Source organism: Mycetomoellerius zeteki, unplaced genomic scaffold (assembly GCF_001594055.1).
Source record: "Mycetomoellerius zeteki isolate Tzet28-1 unplaced genomic scaffold, Tzet1.0 scaffold221, whole genome shotgun sequence".
NCBI classification, from domain to species: domain Eukaryota; kingdom Metazoa; phylum Arthropoda; class Insecta; order Hymenoptera; family Formicidae; genus Mycetomoellerius; species Mycetomoellerius zeteki.
The window spans coordinates 2667907-2692399 of record NW_017257184.1 but is presented as its reverse complement, the minus strand read 5'-3'; the positions used below and the strand labels follow the sequence as shown (position 1 = coordinate 2692399).

General features: G+C 34.1%; 3 protein-coding genes across 8 annotated transcripts in view; 2 read left to right on the top strand and 1 right to left on the bottom strand.

The window, feature by feature from the left end:
• Positions 1-2506: 2506 nt before the first annotated feature.
• On the bottom strand, positions 2507-6014 carry LOC108722950 (sodium- and chloride-dependent glycine transporter 1). The gene is made up of 10 exons (XM_018448343.1): positions 5851-6014; positions 5468-5720; positions 5211-5369; positions 4842-5049; positions 4397-4568; positions 3970-4326; positions 3574-3783; positions 3142-3483; positions 2807-3068; positions 2507-2722 (listed from the first exon to the last, which is right to left on the bottom strand). Exons 1-10 carry the CDS (start codon positions 5893-5895, stop codon positions 2565-2567), a joined length of 2166 nt encoding a protein of 721 aa, XP_018303845.1. The 5' UTR covers positions 5896-6014; the 3' UTR covers positions 2507-2564.
• Positions 6015-9213: 3199 nt separating this feature from the next.
• Positions 9214-15007, top strand: Ube3a (ubiquitin protein ligase E3A). 2 transcript variants are annotated; one of them, XM_018448408.1, is made up of 12 exons: positions 9214-9346; positions 11012-11147; positions 11225-11405; positions 11521-11886; positions 11973-12283; positions 12390-12596; positions 12674-12973; positions 13057-13257; positions 13389-13666; positions 13737-13953; positions 14031-14266; positions 14351-15007. In XM_018448408.1, the coding sequence occupies exons 1-12, from the start codon at positions 9258-9260 to the stop codon at positions 14469-14471; spliced, it is 2643 nt and encodes an 880-aa protein (XP_018303910.1). In that variant the 5' UTR covers positions 9214-9257; the 3' UTR covers positions 14472-15007. The 2 variants fall into 2 exon arrangements, with proteins under 2 accessions (XP_018303910.1, XP_018303911.1); XM_018448409.1 differs by lacking the exon at positions 9214-9346 and adding an exon at positions 9373-10086.
• A 3104-nt stretch (positions 15008-18111) lies between these two features.
• The window catches only part of LOC108722994 (uncharacterized), a 7168-nt gene continuing 786 nt past the window's right edge, over positions 18112-24493 (top strand). The window contains exons 1-3 of one of the 5 annotated variants that reach the window (XM_018448419.1): positions 18112-18258; positions 21654-21835; positions 21919-22573. In XM_018448419.1, coding sequence (XP_018303921.1) covers positions 18216-18258; positions 21654-21835; positions 21919-22573 — 880 coding nt within the window. In that variant the 5' untranslated portion in view covers positions 18112-18215. Of the gene's footprint in view, positions 18259-20557; positions 21076-21117; positions 21134-21390; positions 21836-21918; positions 22574-24493 lie in introns of those variants that run through there. The other 4 variants (XM_018448417.1, XM_018448415.1, XM_018448418.1 and 1 more) reach the window with 4 other exon arrangements.

The following is a 24493-nucleotide window of genomic DNA, read 5'->3' as shown; positions in this document are numbered from 1 at the left end:
ATTTATGCCACCGTTATTAATGTAAAAAAAAATACATTTCCTCACGCGGATTCACCGCAAATAGTTTTGAGAAAAAATTCCCTTTTCCATTAACTTTCTTTCATGAAGAAAAGAGGCTTCCCCTAAAGGAAAGCATCTTTTTCCTATCAGATGCTGCAACTAGGACACATTAATTTGTACTGTTCGCTCTACTGGTTATTCGTAACGACATTAGAACCGTAATCATCACCGCGATAACAGATTCTTAAGTATTCAGTATGACTGTAACGCAAAACAAAACTTGTAGTTGTTCTATTTCTTGCAATTCTACTTTAAAAAATCTTTACTTGATATTATCGAAAGGTACAAAGTACACATTTTCTTCAACGTGGAGACATGTTTGAAGAAATTACTTCTGAAATAATTAATTTGATTGTTATTTGATATTGATATGAAATCATCATGTTATCATCGTGTTATCACGATTCGTAATGCGTTACTGCTCTTATATAATTTTACTTATTATTATAACAGAGTCAACCAACTCACTTGGCCGATAAAAGAATCAGCAACAGTGACTAAGCATTATATTAATTGTCATTATTTCACACGGTGAGGTATATACTTTTACTATCATTGTGTGGGAAATCGCGTCACATCAGTTAACTAGTGCATGATCTTCAAAAAACATTAAAGTTATTGAACATTTAACTGGCTTGATGGAACATTTGCCGAGGAGGGAAACAGTCACATGTGTATATCTAACGGCGCTTTTACAATATAACATTGGCTCTAAATTTTAAATTTCTTGCTCTTAAAACATGGCTTACTAAAATACATTTTTTTCATCTCATTTCTTTTTTTGCTTCAAGCTAATATCTCAGATACGTGACAGTATATACGTTCAATTCTATAATCCGACGTGCATTATTCGCAATGGTTTAAAAATCGTAAATTTCTTGAGTTTTCGAGCCATTTACATTTACTATTATCTCTACCACTAAAGTCTTTGAATTTCTAATTTTGAAGTTATTTTTGATCTTCGTTATGAATAAAAGCTTTGATATTCGATTCGTCTACTGTCAATTTATAGGCATTAAGCGACTTATGATCCATTTAGTTCGTAATATTCAAACAGGATAAAAATTTCAAAAATATCTCGCACTCAAAATGAAAGTGCGAAGATTAGTATACACTGACTTTCTGACGTAGCGTATTACGCGGCAAAAGTGAAGACTATTCCAAGCAAGATATGCTCGGAATGATTGGCATATAGATATTATAAATATTCGCGTATATGCAAAATTTCTTTCAGACAACTAAGGCCACTCTTTTTACTTACAAAGTTTTCCACTTATTCGGAATTAAGTTTACCTTGAAAAAGTTATCAAGATGTTAGTTGAAACACAAATCATCCGCTAGATTATCAGTTAAATTATCCAAGAAATACTTTCCATAAAAATAAAGATCGCGGTTTTTCCCGTTATGAATTATTACTCATTGATAAATCTATATTTCCTTCTCCATAAGTTACAATAGGTCTCGCGATTTTCCTTGTAGGTACTTCTTATTATCATTTTCTTCAGCGTATCCAAAATGTCTAATCTATTCCCTGAATGTCTTTACACGTCAAAGAGATATGTATTTATAATATCTAATATCTAATATCTAATATCTAATCTCTTTGAACAATTTACGTCTACATGATGTATCCACAATATTTATCTACAATATATCTCTAGATTATACACTTATATTTACAATTATTAAAAATTGATATACATCAAATATATCTTGATTTATTTTTATCTTTTCACATTGCTCACTTCTTTCTTTAATCTTTTTGTTGTATTTGCAAAATGTAATTATAAACGTGCTTTTACGTATATATATGTAATTTATATTTTCTTCACAATGAAAACGGTCCAATTTTTAGAAATAAATATTTTTCTATCGTGAAACAATAATTTTTTTGTATGTGATACCTTTCATTATAAGTATTTGGTAGATATTAGATAAAATATTCGCTCTATAAAATAATAATACTGTCTATATATCACTTTTTATAATCCTTTCCAACTTTTTTTAAGTACTGACAGTTTTACATTTTGTAATGTCGCTTGGCCATTAAAAATTTGATATCAACAATTTATTTAAGCTCCGCTGACAATATCAAGAAGTTACTTGATAGATGTTAGCTTCTTTATCAGTACAAAGTATTGCAATTTTAATTTATCACAAAAGAATAAAGGATTTTTTTTACAAATATTAGTAGACTGTATATAGTTAAAAAATATATTATTTCCTTCATTTCTTGAATGCAATCGGTCATAAAGATCATGCCCAATGAAAGTTATACAATTTTTAATAAAACTCGAGTTTACGAAAATTCAAAATTTTATACTTCTTGTGAATCGAATTAAATAGTAAAAAATAATTTACATCAATATCGTGATTGACAAAATATATTTGTCGACATTATAAGAATGCTTATTCATGTCAAAATAAGCTTACTTTATGTTGGGCATATTGTATCTTCAACGTGATTTTGAGGTATCGTCATCGGACGTAAAACGAACGTCGTGTCACACTTGCTGTGAAGTAATCAGATCGGTTTTACTAGAATTTTTAAGAATCGACGGTCCGGGGAGTTTCTGAGCAGATGGAATGACGCTGGGTGGTGGCACCATCATCGGCTGACCGTTCATCAAAATAATCGTATCCCGCACCGGGTCATACGCTTCTAGAGTTGCAAGATATTAACATTATAAACATTATAATTCAACGTTTAAAATCATTGTCATTTGAGTTAATAAAGAATTGTTACCTAACGAAGCCATCAAAGTTCTGGAAGGCGTCAAAGAATTTTGCGACGCTGGTCTCCACTTGGATGTTGGCTGCAACAATATGTGTATACGGTTCCATATGTTCTTTTTCTTATCCTTGCCCTTTTCTTTCTCCGCTTTTTGGCAAGATCCCTTATCGTCAAGCTCGTTATCATCGTCATTGTCATCCTCATCCTCATCATCGTTGTCATCTTCATTATCATTATCGTAAGATGATCGCCAACGTCGTCCCTTTAGCTGATTCTGTATTCATCACTTTTCGTATAACATTCATCAACGTGGTGTGTTATTAGTTAAGAAGAACGTCTCAACTTACTATAAATAATCCAACAATTACGAAAACGGGAAGCATACTAATAACACAACCTAATATGTCTGCCCATATCGGATAAATGTAAGCTCCATATTTGAGCTGCTCCAACTCAAACCAGTTAAAACAAAGGATAAACATCAATGCCACGGGCGTGACGATCTTCCACATCCATGTCCAGAAGAATCTCCATAAACGGCCTCGAGGTCCGATCATCTGTTGAACATCATCCAAAAAGCGATCCGCACCGTACAGCCACGCCACAATAATACATTCGGTTTGGGCGATTAGCAGGACACACGTACTCGCCGCGTACTTGTCCATTAATTGCAGCCAGTACATACCAGCCTAAAGAGACAAAGATAATTGTCGCAATAACATATTAAAAATCAATTCTATGTCAATGAAATGAAGTTGTTGAAGACAACTTAGACTTACATTGGTCGTGAAAATGACACCACCAGCATATCCGAACACCGCAACCCCTAGGACGACCCATACTTTGTAGCTTCTCAATGACGGAACACCATCAAGTATTGCTGTAATGACGGTCTCCATGAGAGCGAACTGTGAATCGAGGCCCAAAGTGAGTAGCATGAGGAAGAATAGCAGCGACCAGATGGGTGCGACCGGCAGACGAGCTACAATCTACGCATAATCATGTAAAGAATCGTCGGTGATCCTGGAACATATACTCGAATGCCTACCAGTATAAATCGATGAGAAAATGTAATTTATTTTGTCTAATCATTCTGTTTTACAAAAAGAATGATGTTAGAAATTGATGGAAAAAATGCGAGATTGATTTGATCGAAGCTTAAAATCAATAATCACCTCTGGATAAACTATAAACGCCAACCCAGCGCCTTCATCTACCACCGATGCCACTGGTACGTCGAGCTCGTGAGCAAGGAAACCGATTACCGAGAAGATCACCAGGCCGGCAAAAAAGGAAGTCCCGATGTTGCTGATCGCCACAATTAAAGAGTCCTTGTAGCAATTGTTGGTGAACTTATTATAAGAACTCAAAGTGATCAGGCCGCCCCAGGCTGGACTCAAAGCGAAGAAAATCTGAACGGCAGCGTCTCCCCATACTTTGGCAGATGTGAGTCTCTCCCAATCAGGAGTTAGATAGAAAAGTATACCCTCGTTAGCACCAGGAAGTAAAATTCCACGAATAAAAAGGGCAATCTATAAAAAAAAATTCATTTATTTAAAATACACTAAATTAATCACATATACGTTAAAATTGTGAACGTACCAGAACAACATACGGAAAAAGAGCGGTGAAGTATACAACTTTGCCTGAGCTTTGTACGCCTTTGCTCAAACAAAGAAAAACAATGATCCACGCCAGGAAGAGGCTAATTGCTATAGATGGTCGAATCGAACCAGTTTCTTCGATTCCGCTGCTAATCCCCAAAACATGATTGCTAGACGCGAAGAAATATTCTGTCTTTTATTTCTTATTTAAAATTATTACTCTTCACAACATATTGAAGACAGAAGAAAGTTATAAATTCATGCAATATGTAATATTGCAAATAATTTTTTAACTAAAATTACCTATAATTTTTTTCATCGATAAAAAAATTAAATTTTTAATTATTAAAACTTATTAAATTATTAAATTAACGAGACTCGTAATAACAGATTGAACAAAACGCAATTAAAAACATATTGATCTATATGATGTATGTTATTACTGAAAATATTCCTCGGATGGCGGTTTTCTGATAGCGCCGGTTATATTCTCGATGATCAGACCCATCGCAGTCATTTGAGTTGAATTGATGCATTTTCCTTTGAAGTAAGAAGCATTTTGAGAGGCACAAGCCTCGGCAGCGTCCGGCATAAAGCAATCCTCGGTGCTCCATTCCTTCTCGCATTTGCTCCAAGGTAACTCCCAACCACCTGCGCAAGGAACTCAAATAATTCTTTGAAAAAACAGTAATTTCTATTTTTAATACGCCTTTACTGTTATATATAAACAGCTATTCAAATTTATTATTTTTTTACCAATCAATAAATCAGATTATACACAGAATATCCTACGTATTAACGTTATTATTTACCATTGACTGAGGCAAACATGTAATATAGCGTCCAGGCGATAATTAAATTATAATAGAGCATGACAACGGAACTAACGAGAACCATTGCATATCCTAAGCCACGAAACAAAGGACAAAACTGTTTGTAAGCCTCCACCGGTCCGAGACTAGCGTACTGTCCTGCGGAATAAAAAACAATATACATAATATTTATATATGTCATGATAGCGCAAATAGCACTATGAATTTCAAAATGTTCCATTGATTTCTTTAATCACCTAAGGAAAGTTCTATGAACATAAGAGGCAATCCGGCGGTGATGAGCATTACGGTGAATGGTATCAGGAAAGCACCGCCGCCATTCGAGTAGCAAAGATACGGAAATCTCCAGACATTTCCGAGGCCTACGCTATATCCCAAAAGGGACAAAAGAAAATCGAATTTTCCTGTCCAGGTTCCGCGTTCCGGGTGTTCGTCCTCGCCACCCTGCAAGGGTGCTTGACTATTCGCTACTGAATATTTATCCTCGTTCTAAAAAAAATCGACGACTATATTTTAATAATATATACTTAACAATTTTAAACGCTTTTGTACGATATATTTGTCCGCGTGATATACTATCTGTAAAAATATTTATTAAATTAATGTGAACTTTGCTTACATCCCAGTCCACGTAAGGACGTAATCTTGAAGATGTTTCTTCCATTCTCTAAGCATATGATCTTTTGATATGGTCTCCGTGATATTAATTATTTCTTCGTTTTCTTATGATTACCAAGTCGCTCTCATAAAGTTCAATATGAATTATTAATTTTCTTTGGTGAGCGAAATTTTTACGCATCCATTTCTTGTCCTGTATACAAATTTTTTCATTGAATACTATTTTGTTACTGATTACGTTACTGACTTAGCTTCATTAAATTTATCTACCATTGAACATAAAATCTTAATTTATCTTCATTTATCTTATCGTAAAGATCACAAGAAAGCAAGCACTTTCTTACGAGCGATACACTCATACCCTTTTTTATTATCTTTATGTTTAAAATCACTGTACACTGCTAAACAATAATTATACACGCTCTAATCGTTATTATCGCGTTAACACTACATAAATGCACGCTCATTCACAATCAGGCAATTGATACATAAACACAATTGATACATAAACATAATTGATACTAAACAGTAAAACTTTTTTCTTTGATTGAATTAAAGAAAATTGTTGTTTTGTCTTATCCACTAAAGAAAAATAAACCACAAACAATTGAGCGTGTTTATTGGGATTTTAAATCCAGAGTGAATCTCGCTAAAATTTAATTATGTACTTATTGTTAGTATTTATATATTGATCTTACAAATACTCTTTTCAGAAATCTAATGCAAAAAATTAATTATGTAATCGAATTTTAATTGATTTATGATTGATGGCTTTTAAATTAGCATCTGATAATGCGAAATAATTACACGTATTACGTTTAATATCGTTCATATTCGATAATTTATCGTTAGATAATTTAGCGTAAAATGTATCAGTATAATAGCGTATGCAGATACTTAAAAAAATGTCAATAAGAAAATATATACAAAAATAGATAAAAAAAGCTTTGCATATGTCAAACACGCGCGTTAATTGAAAATGCAATTATATAATAAAAAGACACGTGTCTCTTTTTTATATTCTTTTTCTCTCTATTTAACAACACATCGAAAACTCTTCAACATTGAAGAAAGATAGTTCTATACTTTTTCCGGTAAATCAATTTTATTGAGTTAAAATTCAGATTCACCAACTATAAAATTTACATATTCCTTTTGTTACTTTTGTAATCCCGATATTTCGGATAAAAAAAATCACTTAAACTAATTAAAATTGAACGATGACTAATATAAAAATGAACAAATCAGACATAAATCCATGAATCCCGATTTAAGATAATACTTATCATGTCTTTAACATCCAAAACCACGTACGTTCATATATCCGCTTAAATACGCCAAGAACAGGTTGAATACCGCCGGTTATCAGCTGATAACCGCCGACAGCACTGACCTACCTGTCAGCCTTAACAGTGTAGCTCGCCAAGGTCAAACTTGCACTGTCACTAGATTTCAAGGCCGATGAGTGGCAGATCCGAGCCGCAGTTGCGAGAGGACAGGAATCCGGAAGAAAGAACATAAGAAGAAAATGAAGAAGAGTACAAGACCGGAAAAAATAGAAAAGAAAGAAGGCCAGAGGCGAATAGACACAGGCGAACAAATAGAGATAAGTGTATGTGAAAGATTGATCAAGTAGCGCGAGAGCGATCCGTGCCCGGGCAGCTGACCGGCCTGTCTGTCTGATTACAGGAAAGCTTTTGCTACATACGGCCCTCTTCGCCTCTCCGGAGAGCTCGACCCTGCTCGACACTCCTCTATCTCGCCCCCGCATTAGGAAACCGAGACCTGTCGAGCCTCGAACTCCACTCCGGATCGATCGATATTACTGCTCCTGCGAGCTGCTGTGTGCTCTGCTCTAAACCTTTGCACCCTCTCTCTCGCTTTGGCCATCCTCTCGGTAACATACGATTGGCCCAGGTTTATCCTCGAAGAGAGTGATGTAGGTATTTGCATCTATCCTTGTGGGTTGATCGCGTGGGAGGCATAAAGATAAAAGGCAAGATTTTCTGACATTGGTTTTAACATGATTTTCGATCGCTAAATGCTTCATCATCTGACACTTGCAGACTTCCTTTTAGACATTTTCCATTAGTACTAATAATGAGAATAGTATAAAAGAGAAGATTAAAAACTCTTCTTAGCGGTTGAAAGTTGAATTTTAATTTCCTTCTAATGCAAAATGAGGACTTTATTTAGCTTTTCGGTGATATATATATATATATATATATAAATATGACTATCAGATGATTAGAAAACTAATCATCAACCATTGATTAAAAATTGTAATTGTTAATCGTTTATTTGAATAAATTCTAGGCAACTTCAGAATACCGGAAAAATATATAACAATTAAAAAGAACAGCATAATTTAGTTTCCATTAATGGAAACCTTGCGTAACGCTACTGAAAACAATTTACTTTGATTTCTCACAGAAAGTCGTCGACGTATTGATTTCCGATGAGTAATTGTCATCAAATAGAATCCGCTTGTTCTCCTGAACAATGAGCAATGAGATCTTTCTTGCGTGCGAATTGCTACTTTCGCAATTCATCTCGTTTCACGCATTACTTTCACATCAATACACGTAGGAAATTTTCTTCCATCGATTTCATACTTGTTTAAACAAATGCGACCTGACAGTAATTTCCTGTCACGTCTTTTTATGAGAATTTTAACTGCGATGGAAAATATTAAAGGTCTCCATGGATCAATGAGCTGATGGAACGACGTTCTAATCCTATTATAGTAAAACAATACGAGTATTCATGCAAGTCGCACATTTTATGAATAACATATGTATATTTTTAACGGAAAAAATAAATAAATAAAGTATTAATATAAAAAATAAATAATATTTTAATACAAGATTTAGTACAATTTTTTGTAATTATTTGTACAATTGTCTGTAATTATCGTAACAATGAATGATAATGATTATTATGACAATCCCAATAATTATGTATAGACGTTTAAAAAATAAATTATTACAACTAGTTAAAAATAAAATTTTTAATTAAATAATTAATATTTTATTTCTTTTTGTCACAAAATATATTAAAATAAATTACTTTATTTTTCAAGTATAAGATTAACTTCAATTTCGATTTAATTTATTTTAACTTATTTATTTATTTAATTTATTTATTTAATTTGTTGCTAACTCTTGGAAATAGAAAAAGTTAAATAGTCTCTTACATTTGTGGAATCGGGCCTAAATGTCTAATAATATAATACATATATTTAATAAATATATAGGTAATAATAAAATACAATATATTTAAATTATACATATAATTATTAAAAATATATAATACATCATATTATGTTATAATTGTAATCACATCTTTCCAATGTATACGTGTGCATCGCGCAAAAATTTAAATCGCTCGACAAATCGAGAGATCGATATGTCACAACGATCGCGCGCGATCACGATAGATCGAGAGTCATCGTGCACCACCGCGATAACTCGTGGCTCCGTTGCTGATCGCAAACGGTAGACGTCAGTAGACACATAAAGCAAAAGAGACGGCGGTGGTTCTTTTATTCGAGCGAATTCTCTGATTTTCGCGAGCCGATTGGAGTTCGCGTCGAGTCCTCGTCACATAAATCGGGACGATTAATTTAGCCGTCTATTATCCTAACCTCCAAAACACTCGAATTCTCGACATCGATATTTTCCCTTTGAAAATCGTCTTAAATCTCTCTCTTTCTCTCGATCTCGCTCCCTCTTCCTCTCTCCCGCAGTTCCATCCATCTGTCTTCTCTATCCAGCGTGCTTCGTTCTTCCTATTTTCATTCCCTATGTTTTTCTATTGCCTTTAAACTCTATCCATCTCTCTCTCTCCTCCGCTCCTTTCCTCTTTCCCCTCCGTGTCTCTCTGACGTATTGAAAAGTATCCCTTGTCTGCTGTATAAAGAATCCTGATCATCGTCAACACGCGACGTTTAAAGAACACACACGGTGGACAGACGAGCATTGTGCGACGTTTCGCTCCGCGGAAGTCCAACTTGTGGTGCCGAGATTGCCGAGCGGCGGGGATCCCGGCGTGGTGTCGCGTAGACGGCGATAATTGCTGCGCGCGACGATCGGATTGGAGAATTGGAGTACGGTGACGAGCTCGCGGTGGCCACGGCTCAGCTTCCTGTCGCCGAGCAAAACAGGCAAAATTCCGACGATTTACGGTCTATGAGCGCCAAGAGTCAGGGGGACCCTGGAGAAGATCACGTTTCCAGGTGTCACGAGAGTTGGTTGCGTCCTTTAGCGTCCGCCCATAAAAGAGAAAAAAGAAAAAAAAATAAGAAAGAAGGAAACGCTTGCTCCCTTTCGCAGGGAGTAGCGTGTCGTCGCGTGCCTGACAGCGGATCGTTCCAAAAAGTTTATGTGATCGAGAGACAGACGCTCGGTTCTCCGAACATCTCCGATTCGTACGCGTGTTAAAATCGATACGATCGGCGGATCGAGATGTTCTCGTGAAAAATTGTGGAGGTTCTTTGCCGCCTTCTGTCTTTTCTCTCGCCTTCCTTGGCACGATCTCCCTTTCTTGAGCTCTCCTCCCATTCCGTCTCTCTCATTCTGACTCGTTCGTACAAAAGATTTGTTTACAGCAACGTAGTACTTTACTTTCGTCATGTGAGATCGCGAAATCGTGAGGCTGTCTATTATTAGCGTTTTTGTTTTGGTGCAACGACACTGATACATCTTATGTTCTAACATGTAGATTAATTTCTTTAAACTTTAATTTATCTTGTATCTTTTTCCAGTTCTAAGAATTATGTTCATTTCTATCAATGTAGATTAATCCTAATTTCGATTCGACTACTCTTCATCTTTTTCTAGTTATTAGGGAATTATTCTATGATATTTGTTCTTTAATAGTTTTTTTTTTTTGAGTTCAGTTTTAAATATCTTATAAAATTCGATGACTAGATACTTTTGTATAGATAGACGTGAGAAATGACATTTGTACAGGCATAAAAACTGAATGTTTTTTTTAGAAACATATTGAACATATCTCTAGTTTTAGGCAGTTTTGTGGAAATTTACGAATAAAATTTTATAAATACATTTATTTATAAATACATTTATTTATAGTCGTGCAATAGGAAGTATTAAGGATTTAGTTTACATATATTTTATGTTGTACTATCATTTTTATAGGGTAGGAGCTGAGAGCCCTTGCAGCGACATGAAGCGCGCAGCTGCAAAGAAGCTCATTGAACGTTACTTTTACCAACTCACGGATGGATGTGGAAATCCTCATTGTGACAATCAGCATTGTGCCTCTAGTGGCAAAGTATGCAAAGTCTACAGCAAACTATAATAGAAATTAAATAATGTTTCATTTGTGCACTTTGTTTGGTTTTATGCTAGGTAACTAATCTTACTCCAAATCAAGCAGCCGCACAAGCGATACAATTATTCTCGCAAGAAGCAAGACTGTGCGATGGTACACAACCCAGTAAAGTTGCTCGGACTACTATAGAGCCTGGACAAACGTCATTAGCTAAGAGTCTACCTGTAAAAAGTGTTAATTCTACAAGCTCCGATGAAGGTATTTAATTGATTTAGTAAAGTTTTAGTAGCAAAACATCTAATTATTATATCAGACAATATGCAAGAATTTCCAATTATTCTTGAATGCAAATAACATTTTCGTTTTTCATTAGGAAAACAAGAGTCATATCTTACGGAAGCTAAGCTTCTGGATATTATAGAAAAATGTAAAGCGGAAGATTCATATTCTTTATTAATTCGTACTTTGGGAGAAGTGTTTTCTTCTGGGAAAGCATTAAGTCTCAGTTTTCAAAAGACTGAGAAAAGTAATTCTCCCTTGACGGCACTTCTTGAACGAGCACCAGACAGTCTGTTAAGGCCACCCGCAGATTTGAATAAAGAAGCGGTACGATCTTTGCAGGGAGAAGATAAAGAAGAAGATAGCAGTGATCCATCACCTACAGTTCCTAATAATGACGATACTAGTGTTGATTTGCCATCGGTCCGTAGAGCTTTTGAAGCGCTTTGGTCTCTGCCAGGTATGAATAAATACAATTTTAAATGCTGCTTTAACATCGATACCTTTCTAATTAAATTAAATAAATATTTTTCCCCATTTAATTAGGTGAGGTGTTCGAATCAGCTCTGGTCAATGCGCTAGTCACTTTGGCGGATGATATAGAATTAGATCTGAGAGTGTTTCGTATGGTACGTTGGGACAGCATGGATAGTTTGTTAAACGTATTTCTCATTGTTTTTGAAATTCCAATGCTCGGAAATAGCGAATATTTGGAATTGGCTCTCCATATGCTGTGTAAAGCGTTGAGTTGTGTACCGGTATTGGCCCAAGCCAAGTTAGCACGCGTATGGGCCAAACATTGTAAATCGCGGCTTCCAAGTCTTCTGCAAGCACTTCAAGAACTCATAACTGTCAAGGTACATTCTCTCGACTTTGTCAATAGCATCTATTTCACTTGCTTAGTTCTTAAAACAACATGTATGTTTATTTCCTGATCGTAAAAGATTTGGTATCGTATTACAGGTAATTGGAGGATCCTTCACACGTGATTATTGCGTCCAAGATGCGGACACTATTACCGCGCCTACGAAAGTTATGAAAATTCTATATTATGCGAGTATGTTGGCTGGTGAATTAGACCCTCCTGAGTTAATTTTGAGTGACGAAGGTGAATCGGCCAGTAGCGACAAAAATACTTCACGATCAGCAACATCAGGACAGATCCCTCAGGTATCATCTGTGTTAATTAGCTTAATCTAGCATATTATATTATTTTGTACGATAAATAAAAGCAATATATATTTCAGGATCTACTAGCGACGGAATTAGGAATTACTGCATTGGATGCACGTAAACCTTTCATACCATTTACTGATTTTTACAATGAGCCACTTAGCGATGCCATAGAGATGGATAAAGATTTCGCATATTACAAAAGCGAAGAGCCACAGAAATTTAGCTTTATGAATTACGCTTTTATTCTTACGCCGGCTACTAAAACTTTGGGCTTGTATTATGATAATCGTATCAGAATGTATAGCGAACGACGTATGAGCTTTTTGCAAACCGTTGTCGGGCAACCTACTAATCCATATCTCAGATTAAAGGTTTGTTGATTCGAAGATGAACAACGAGATGATTAACTTTGGAAAAAAAAGATCAGTGTAAATTTTGCTTTTGACTTAAACAGGTACGAAGAGATCATTTAATAGATGACGCATTGGTGGAATTGGAAATGGTGGCGATGGAAAATCCATCTGATTTAAAAAAGCAATTAGTTGTTGAATTCGAGGGAGAACAAGGTGTTGACGAAGGAGGTGTATCTAAAGAATTCTTTCAATTAGTTGTTGAAGAGATATTTAATCCTGATTTTGGCATGTTTACCACTCAGGTGAGAATTTGTACGATCAAGTAAATTTATGTAACTCTTTTATTTTTGTCTTATTTTGTTTTAGCGTTTAATACTTCTTTTTGTATGTTCATAACTTAGTTTTATAAGATATAATTACTGTTTTATTTTAGGAAGATACGCAAATGACATGGTTTAATCCAACATCATTTGAAAGTGACGCACAGTTCACATTAATAGGCATCGTTATTGGTTTAGCAATATATAACAATGTGATTCTGGATGTACGTTTTCCAATGGTGGTCTATAGAAAATTATTAGGCAGGAAAGGCGGTTTTCCGGATTTGGAGGATTGGAGTCCGACATTATATCGAACAATGAAAGAATTAATAGAGTATACAGGAGATGACATGCCGGAGACATTTATGCAAACTTTCCGAGTGAGTTACAGGTATGTTTTTGATAAGTTAGTCACGCCGATCAGAATTTTATTGTGTTTTCTCATTGCGTCTTCTCTATAGAGACGTGTTTGGATCGTTATCGTTCCACGAGCTTAAAGAGAATGGTGATGAGCTGTATGTCACACAGGAAAACAAAAAGGAATTTGTTGATCTCTATGCGGATTTCTTGCTTAACAAATCCGTGGAGAGACAATTCAACGCTTTCAGACGTGGCTTCCAAATGGTTACAGACGAGAGTCCGCTCGCATTACTTTTCAGACCTGAAGAGATTGAGCAGGTACAATCGTTGATATGGCGTAAAGAATACGTTATATCAAACATTTATTTTAATGAAATTATTCAACATACGCGTAGCTCGTTTGTGGAAGCAAAATATTTGATTTCGCTGAGCTGGAAGCAGCTACGGAGTACGAAGGTGGTTATACCGTGGATAGCAAAGCAGTACGTAACTTTTGGCGTGTAGCGCATTCCTTACCACCAGAAAGTCAACGAAGACTTCTTCAATTCACTACGGGTAGTGATCGAGTACCTGTCGGCGGTCTTTCGAGATTAAAGATGGTCATTGCCAGACATGGTCCTGATTCTGACAGGTAATATTTACATTACGCTGATTATATTTTATTAATTACTTATTATATATATATATTTATATATATATTAACATATATTTTTAAATTACCAATAGCACACACATGCTTCAATGTGTTACTGTTACCGGATTACAGTACAATAGAAAAATTGCAAGATCGCTTATTGAAAGCAATCAATTATTCGAAAGGTTTTGGCATGTTATGAACATGCTTCATCACTTCTCTTTCTTCCACCGTCTTTCGAATGATATTCGAAGTACACAATAAGGCTCAATTACTTTTGTCATTTTATTCTTAGCTATTTTATTCGGAAATATTTATCATAATAATCCAAAACCGTGCCAGTGCGCTTAATCATGGAAACGTTGCTTATGTGCAATATAAATCATCAAAAGGCTCCTAACGTTCTAAAAATTCCAACGAATCAAATATCGAATCCTTTGTACAAAACATATGTTCTTGAAAAAATGCTTTGAAACTTGCACCACTGCAAGAATCGCTTGTACCATACTGTGTACTTTTTCTACTGAAATATAGATAACAAAGACCGATTTTGTTGGCCATTCCGAAATGATTGAGGGAAGAAGTGCAAGAGACATTTCGAACATACGATTACAATGAGTGCAAAAAACCGAACGGAACTGCATTATAGAAATAAATATATAACTTTAGTAAAACATAGTCGACATAAACAGGATGCGTTTCAGGAATTCAATGGTTGCAATTATTATGTGATTTTATTTCAAGGTACTATTTTATTTATAAATTTTACCAATAAAGTAAATGATAATAATGATGTAAACTTTTTCTAACGAAAAAATTTGTTAGCATGAATTATAACAACTTCTAATTCAGTTTATGAATTACAATATAGATGAAATTTTAATAAAAAAGAAAGGAATTTTAATTATAAAATATTTATAGGCTTTGAATTTCTATTATTATTAAAATATTTAATTGGATTACACATTTGTAATAATGTTATTTATATAATTATATATAATAACATTTAATTAGTTAACTAATTATTCACTAATTATTAACTGGTTAAATGACTGATAAGAGTAAAATATTGGTATAAGAAAAATATTTGTATAAGAAAAATATTAGTATAAGAAAAAATTTCTTTCTTTTTTATTGATTTTAATTTAATATATCAAATAAAATAAAATAATAAGAGAGAGGTTTTTGTTGTAAAGAGTTGTCATTTTTAGACATACCTTTAGCTTCCTAAACGCATCTGATGCTGCAAAGCCGAAAACAACCCTTATACAAAACACACTGAGCTAATGTCACTCTGAGCAGACCTTTTTTGTAAAGTAAGGCGTGGGATAGTGGCGCTTTTGTATGTACTTTTCTTTCAATTTCTAACATTTTTCTCATGTATCTTGCGTCACGATGGTGATCAAATAGTATCGAATAGAAATTCAATTTGTATAAACGTTTATAATAGGCAGCTCTTTAACGGCTGCCAGACATTGTCAGTCGTTTTATTGTTATTCATGTGACAATAAAGCTCTCAGAAAAAATGTTGTATTCATTATTAGCTTTGCAGAAAATTAGGCATTATTGTTCAATTATTTCCTCTATCATTCTTTTCTTTCAGCAACTGCAACATTTAATTTTTAACTCTCGATTATATACAGGAACAGTTCATTTGGATCCAAAACAAAAGTTTTAAACAGTTAATTCAACCTGAACGATTGATATTGTGAGATTCTAAATTATAGATGAAAAAATTTTGAACCTTCCTCTATCAATCGCCATAAGACGGAGGTTCACTTACATTCTGTATTTCAAAAATTTACTCAAAATTCCGTAAATTAACAATTGAAATACAAACACGTATCACCTAACTTCCTTCAACTATAAATGCCCATGGTAGAAATATATTACTTCTATCATGCAAATACCCGAATAATCGCAGAATCCAGAGCTTGAAAGATACATTTTTTATGGAAGAGAAAACAGGCTTTTATGTATGTTCATAAAGACATTCAAATAATACATTTCAACCAATCAGTGTAAACTGATATAATGTATAAACTTACATGCTCTTCTTACACCATTGCAGTATATCATTCAATCATTGGCGGATCCAGAAATTTGTCAAGACATTGGCACACAGTAAGCGAGTTTTTTTTTTTTAAGATAAAATATTAAATTATTATTTAAATTATCACATGAGAAAGGTATTAATTAAATGTATAATTTACAAAACATTTTATTTAAAATTATTAACACGAAAAGAATAATGTAATAGAATAATGTAATAGAATGTTTTTTTTTTTATATAGGAGTTTCTTAAATTAAAAAATATTTTTGGAATATCAAAATTTTATCCCATATCTCCGTGAAAAAGACTGTGGCAATAGGATGCAAGGATCTTGGCTTGGAGTACGAAATAAAGCACAAATATTATTTAGCATCTCCAGGAGGCTAACATTATGGTATTTCAGATAAGTTTTCTTTCCCCTAAAAGTTTCATGAATTACACTAAATAAAAAACAATTGCTTTGTGGATTTTTATTACATTTTTCAGGTGTTTTTTTTTAAGAGAGGTGTAAAGTACAGAAAAAATGAACTTTTTATTACTAGATAGAACTTACATAAAATGAACAGGACCTTATACGAACTTTCTTTTTTTTTCTATAAATCAGCCTTTGCTTGGATTTCCGACCCAAAAGGGTCACAGTACCATGCATAAATGTGGATCCAAAGATCCTGTGATAGCCTCCTCCGAGTGCAAAGACCAGAGTATAGAGTACTTCCAGTAAAATGTAGTGTTTATTTCCCAGAGTCAACACGGCACGGTATAACCAGTACGGACACTCCACAAAAAAATGCGTGTTCGCGCAGGCATGGCTGCGCAGCTTTTGTTTAGAGCCGGATCCAATGAAATGCAAGACGACAGGAACGTGTATGTATATATGTATATATATATGCATATATATATATATACATATACACACACGCACGGGGACACAACGCCTAGTCATGCCATTCCTTCTCATTCCTTTCATTTTTTCTTGTTCATTCATTTCTTATTCCTTCTCATGCTTTCTTCTCATTCTTGTGCTTTCTTCGATATGTATGCAACTTCAGATGACTAAGCATTAATGTCTCCGTGTACGTACACCAACAATTTTACAAGTATCCCTGGAAAATAGATAGGACACTTTCTTCTATTCGGCCCTGACATTAAAACAGCGAATGATCACGTGACCGGCATGTTGAGATCAAAGGTGCCGACACGAAGTAGCACGGCTTCCATGACGAAGTCTGAGACTCCAGGATCCAACTCGGGTTATTTGGATTGGGATTAGTAAACGATAGGATTCTCGTTTCGATCATTGATTCAAAAGTCGCTTCCAAATACTCATTGGCTTTATTGTCGGTGAATTATGAAAGAATTCCGCAATGGTGATGTGGAAGAATTCTTCTATAAGATGGTGTAATATAAGGTTGACAACTGCAGCAGAGACAATATCAGTTGATAAATTCCACAAAATCCAGTAGAAATCCAGAAAATCAAATCTTGATGTAAAAATAAAACCAGGAATATGAAGAAGCAGGATGCCATTCAAATTTAACCCGTCAACCGAACAAGAGTCTAATTATAAGTACAAAGATATATCACTGAGTCGTAGAACCTAAGTCGTATAGTTGTAGATTGATCAAAACATTGTGCGTTGATCTATGACTACGACTCGTTTCACGACTCAGTTACGACTCTCTTTGTGCTGAAACCCTAAGACCCGTATTCATAGTCGGGCCTTATATTTAAGGGTTCCTTAAATTTATCTTTAGATGCTCTACGAATTATTTCATTGGCTACTGAGCATCTAAAGATAAATTTAAGGAAGCCTTAAGTACAAGGTCTGACTATGAATACGGGCATTAGTCTTCTCAAAGAGGTATTCCTCCTTCGGCAGTCGAGAATTTGAGAATGGAATCAGCGACTTTATACGAACTTCTTGAACGTGAAAAAGGTAAAGCATGAACTGTGGGTATTAATGTAGAAAGGTGGTTACTTCTCAGTTTGTGAAAATTTTCGACAGAATCGATGATGCTTGCTTTCCAGCAAGGACATAGTCAGACGCTGTATAAAGCCGGCGGCACACGATGCTTGTTTTCTTGCTAGATTGCTAGCTAGAATAAATTCTTGCAACCATATTGGCTACGATGCAGTCACTGTCAGTATTGTAGCCAATACGATGGCAAGATTCTAATCTAGCTAGGAATCCAGCAGGAAAACAAGCATCGTGTGCTGCAAGCTTAACACAGCGAGTCGTTTTATCCTTGTTGTTTGCCAACGTTAAACAAGGATGAAACGACTCACTGTGTTACACAGTGTCTGACTGTGTCCTTGCTGGAAAGCAAGGATCGTGGATGTACATGTTCGGTCACTAGAACATTTAGCTTATTATTACATTCTATAAGAAATAAGCGACACGAGAAAAATATCAGGGTGCTCCGAGATTCGAACAGAGGCCTAGGTATCGACACGTAACTTTTTCCCTAAGGCAAAAACGTAAAAATTTGTTGTATGTATTTATGTATATGTACAATACAAATAATAATAACAACACAATCCGTAAAGGCCATACGAGTCACGAGCTGATGAAGGTGCCAACGATTAATTTCAATCTTAATTAATCATTAATGTGTAGAATCCTCTTTATTGAAATTATAAAATGTTCGACAAACACGTTACATTATTCGGAGATGTGAGACTGAAATTAACTAAATGTACATAATGAAGATTTAATTGTCGTTAATATAAACTTACAAAGCTCATGAAACATGTTGAGTGTTCCGTTTGAGGATCCACTACAGTCGGGAACCTGTAAGTGACTCATGTTGACGAAATACTCAATATTAATTACACATATGTATTGCTGAGGAGGACTCCAAAGTGAGTCGAAACGTTCAATAAAGAGGATTCTACACATTAATGATTAATTAAGATTGAAATTAATCGTTGGCACCTTCATCAGCCCGTGACTCGTATGGCCTTTACGGGTTGTATTATTATTTTTATTTTAAGAATTCGAGTCTACAGAAATTGTTTTTATGTACAATACATAAAAATTTTTACTTTGCACCTTTCCGTTCTAGAGAAAAAGTTACATGATTGATACCCTGGTCTCCTCCATCTGGTCTCCGTCACTTTACTATATTGGTAGACTTCTGTCCTGTCACCGAGCCCTGACAGCTGATAGCTTCTCTGTGACATAGACTGTAGAGAATATCGATCAGTCGCCCGAAGGACAAATTCGTCCTCGTTAGTGGATATTAGGCAACCAATCAAAAATCATTACCTCTGTGTAAGGCCGGTATCAGACTACGCATTTGAAGATTGAGATTGAAGATTGAAGATTGAAATTTGACCAATAAGGACAAAGAAATTTTAGCTCCTTTTGTTTCAATTGGTCAAATTTGAATTTTTCAATCTTTAATCTCAATCTTCAATGCGTAGTCTGATTCCGGCCTAACTATTAAGGTGCCGTCACATACAGCCCGTAATTCGTAATCCGCACCGGATGTCTGTAAAAATTACTAGGTATTGTGTCCGTAACATTACGTGTGTTTTACCTCCTTGTGTCCCAAGGAGCCGTAATCTCGTAAATTTCCGTAAAAATTACTAGTTATTACCAGTAATGCTTTTCCTAATTTTATCTATTTAACTAAATTTGACGATTTAATTAAAACTTTTGTTATAATCAAAATATATTCTGTAATTTTCTTAAAATAAATACTCTCTAAATCTCTAAAATAAAATAAAAATGAACAGTATAACTTCTTAAATAAAAATTACGTTTACACACGTCCGCATTTTGCGGCGACATGGGACAGGAGCATGTAAGCACGTAACGCAATTGCACTCCGATGTCAAACAAAAATAAACGTGCCATAACCTACTTTTAATTTATAAATAGTGATTAATTTGTTTGACAACAATTTTGAAATTAGAAGTGCGTAATGAATCTTTGATATATGTTATTAGTGCAAATACAACAAATGGTCTATTTTCTGACGTGCACTAGACTGCACTAGAACTCTTTTTTCACGTAGTTGCGGATTACGTGAGAAATATCTGCTTACATACGCAATCTCTAGATGCTTTTGCGGACATCCGGTGCAGATTACGAATTGCGGACAGTGTGTGACGGCACCCTTATCTTCGCTGTGCTTCGATATCGCTGCGCTCCGATATGTAACAAATGTTTATTAAATGCTTTAGGGTGCTATCTCATGATGGTCGATAAGTAATGCGACCAATCATATTAGTGCGTTACATGAACGCGCTAAACATAAATGATGCTGATTGGTCGTATTACTTTACCGAGATTCCGTTTTCCGAAATTTCGACTATCATATAGAAACATCCTTATGGCCAATTTGTTCATTTCTAGATCATTTTATCTATCAGATATCTTCCAGATATCTCATAGATAAAGTTATCAGTAACTTATCTAGAAGTGAAGAAATTAGTCATTATTCGACTCTAGAATTTGAACCTCTGGTTCTACTGGTAAGAAGTAGTTCGGACCGTTTGAAGCCAGTCTTCCTCCACTGAGAAAGTTCAAGAAATAGAAAAAACAAAAGCTAGCAGAGTCTACAGTCTTTTTGATTTCAATAGTGAATTTTTCATCCAATTTTGTGTAAATGTGTAAAAAAACTAATTAATAAAATACGAAATAGAGCAACGCTGTGTATTCCAATTTCGTTCGAATAAACGAGGAACATTGTGACGTGGAATAATCGAGATTACGTCAGTCTTATCCTACATTGTACCGTTAACGGTAAGAGAACATTCTGGAAAGATTCGTCTAGTATACAAAGGAAAAAAATAATTTATATGTGAGAAATAAAACAGTATTATTTCGTGTTGCAGATAAAATTTTGTCAAAATTTTGATAATTCAGTTGTTGAGATTTGACAGATGTGTTTTTTCTATAAATTATATTAAATACATTTGTAATATTAAATGGATGTATTTTAAATTTAGTACTAGTCAATTATATTTAAAAAAATATATAATTACAAACTCTCTTCTATGCGATGCAATGTGTTATTATCTCATATTTCTTAAACAAAATATTTTGTGTACTTTTCAGTTATAAAATGGCTAAGTCAGAAATTAACATGTTACAAGAGTTGTCGGTTAAACAAGGATTTATGCCTATTTATAATTTTTCCGAAAAAAATATTAGTTACAAGAAGCAATTTATATGTAACGTGGCTTGTAAAAAATTTATGGCACATGGTACAGGGAATACAAAAAAAGAAGCCAAGCATAATGCTGCAAGAAACATGCTGTCAATGTTGGCCACAAATTATAATGATAATGATAATGATAATGATGTTTCGTTACCAACAGTTACTTCATCAGTAGTTACTCCACTAGCAGATACTTCACCAGTAGTTACTCCACTAGCAGATACTTCACCAGAAGTTACAAACATATCACAAGACTCTGTAAAAGTCTGCAACACATCTCCAAATGAATACATCTCAAATGAACAATTCACTGTTGAACATAATTACATTGGAATGTTGCAAGTAAGTTTCATGAGTCACCTGTCAAATATTACAGCTGTCAAAGACTAATCATCAGAATAATATAATTTTTGTTCTATGTACAGGAGTTCTGCCAACAACGAAAAATGTCAACGAAAGACATTCGGTACGAACTTGTTTATGACGAAGGATTAGCTCACATGAAAACATTTACTATGAAAGTCAGTTTGGGATCATTATGTGAAAGAGGCACGGCACAGTGTAAGAAGTCTGCTAAACAAGAAGCTGCAAAAAAAATGCTACTATATCTTAATCCAAACGCAATAGCTAATAAAAACATAGACATACATAAGATCAATGATAAGGAGACACTTGAGAATAATATACGAGAATTCGGTACAAAAATATTAGATTGCATTAACATTAACAAAGATACTTCATCAGAGGAAAAGTTATCGGAAGATGCAAAGTCGATCTATCTGAAATATAGTAAAAGAACTAATGTAATTAATCAAGAAATCAATCCCTTATCAGTCAAGGACTTCCATATGTTATTTGAGAAGAATTACTCTAATAAAATTACATACTGTATGAAACAAAAAATGCAAATTATAATGGACAGATACGCCGATGATCCACATAAGATGCACAGTATCAGACAAGATATAGAAGAAGTATTAAAAGTTAAGATACAACAAGTCATTGCATATAGCAAATCACAGAACTACTTGATAGGCTTACGCTTGTTGTCCAATCCTTGTATTACGCAATTCGGCATAGGTGAGAATAAAACGATAGCAGAATGTCGTGCCATGTATAATCTCATAAGAGCTATTTTAATTTTTATTAATTAATTCTGAATGTTCGAATTCTCTTATTTTGTATATATATAAATAAATTCATGAATTTTTTATCAAGATTCATATATAAATATATAGAACGACAATTTGTTTATGGTTGCAATATTTGACAGTTAAGAATATATACATTTGGCTACACACATACATATGACTTTGTTTACACCGAGTACTTAATACGCGTAATTAACACTAACCAGTTTCTATTAAATTATTTTAATTTCGGTGATGCGTGTAAATGTATACACGATATGGCTATTTAATTAATCATCTAGATACATATTATATCAGCTTAGCACATCATTCTTTAAACGTATTAAGATAATAGAAAGATTACTAATTAGTACGTGTATAAAGTGCTCAGGGTAAACTAGAACTTGGTGTAAATTATGTGTATTTATATATATATAGTATATACACATATAAATATTTATATAAATATTGTAAGATTTCTCAGTTTATGATATTCCTAAAAAAATATATACTTTTTCAGATTTTATAAAATTTCATCAGAGAAATGAAAATTATAAAATGAGAAATCTTAGAATACTTCAGAATTTACATATATGAAAAATTCTAGAAAAGATGTAAACTTTCTCGGTATTTCTGAAAAGAGTTCCAAAAAAAATCTAGGAAATTTTCTAAAAAGTTAAAAAATTATTCAGAAATTTTGCAAAATTCTGAGAAAAATTTTCACCAGAGAGATTTCGATTTATATTATATGTTTATATAATGTTTATTATGTTTATTGTGTGTATATATTAATATATAGTATATGTATATGAGATTATGATAACGAGATTGTAAATTTATCTTTTATTGAATAAATATATAAATTAAAAGCATAATGTAATGCATGTGAAAGTAAAAAATTATTGATGTTTGCACTAATTAAAGATGTTTCACAAAATTGTTAATTTGTTCTTTAATAGTTTACACTTATACTTAAAATAAAATAGATATACAGTCCTAAGGCGGAATCCATAGACGGTGCTTAAGATTCGAAATAGCCTTAAGCTAGTGCATGAATCAATCAGAGCCGTATTAGCATCTTAAGACATTGCTTGAGATTAAGGCCAGTATTCATAGTAGGTTTTTATTTTAAGACCGTCTTAAGTAATGTCTTAAGTCGCTAATGCGGCCCTTTGATTGGTTCATGACATCTTAAGATTGTACTTAAGACGGTCTTAAATATAAGATCCAACTATGAATACCGGCCTAAGACCGGACTATGGATTCCAGCCCTAGTTTACATTGCTGATTTAAATTCGTACCAAATAGTAACTTTCTATTAAATTATTTTAATTTCGACGACGTATGTAAACATCATATACATGATATACGCGTAATTTAATTGATCATCTTAATTGATGCTTATTGTAGGAGCTTTCCAACAAGAGACACGGAATGACACGGTAAATCATTGCATCCTTGTTCGCCAATGTTAAACAACGATGAGGTGATCGTTGCGTCGCAGTGCCGCTTATTGGAAAGTTCCCTGTATCGTACACTAATAAGTATTCTTTAAAAGTGTTACTGAAATTAAGATGATTTAAAATTAAGAAAGTTACTAGTTGGTACGGATATTAAAAGATCGGTGTAAATTAGGAGTGCGTTCCGTTTCTCGCATGATGGGCATAATGCATCGTTTATCCTTGTTGCTCACCAAATATTAAACAAGGACAATGGATGCATCGTGCGTATCATGCAAGATACGGAACGCATCTTAAGCCGTAATCACACTACAGGCTCCTGACTCTGACTCGACTGCCAACTCTGACTGCCGGCCTATAATGGACCAATAATAATGAGACTGATTTATTGTTATTGGTCCATTATGGGT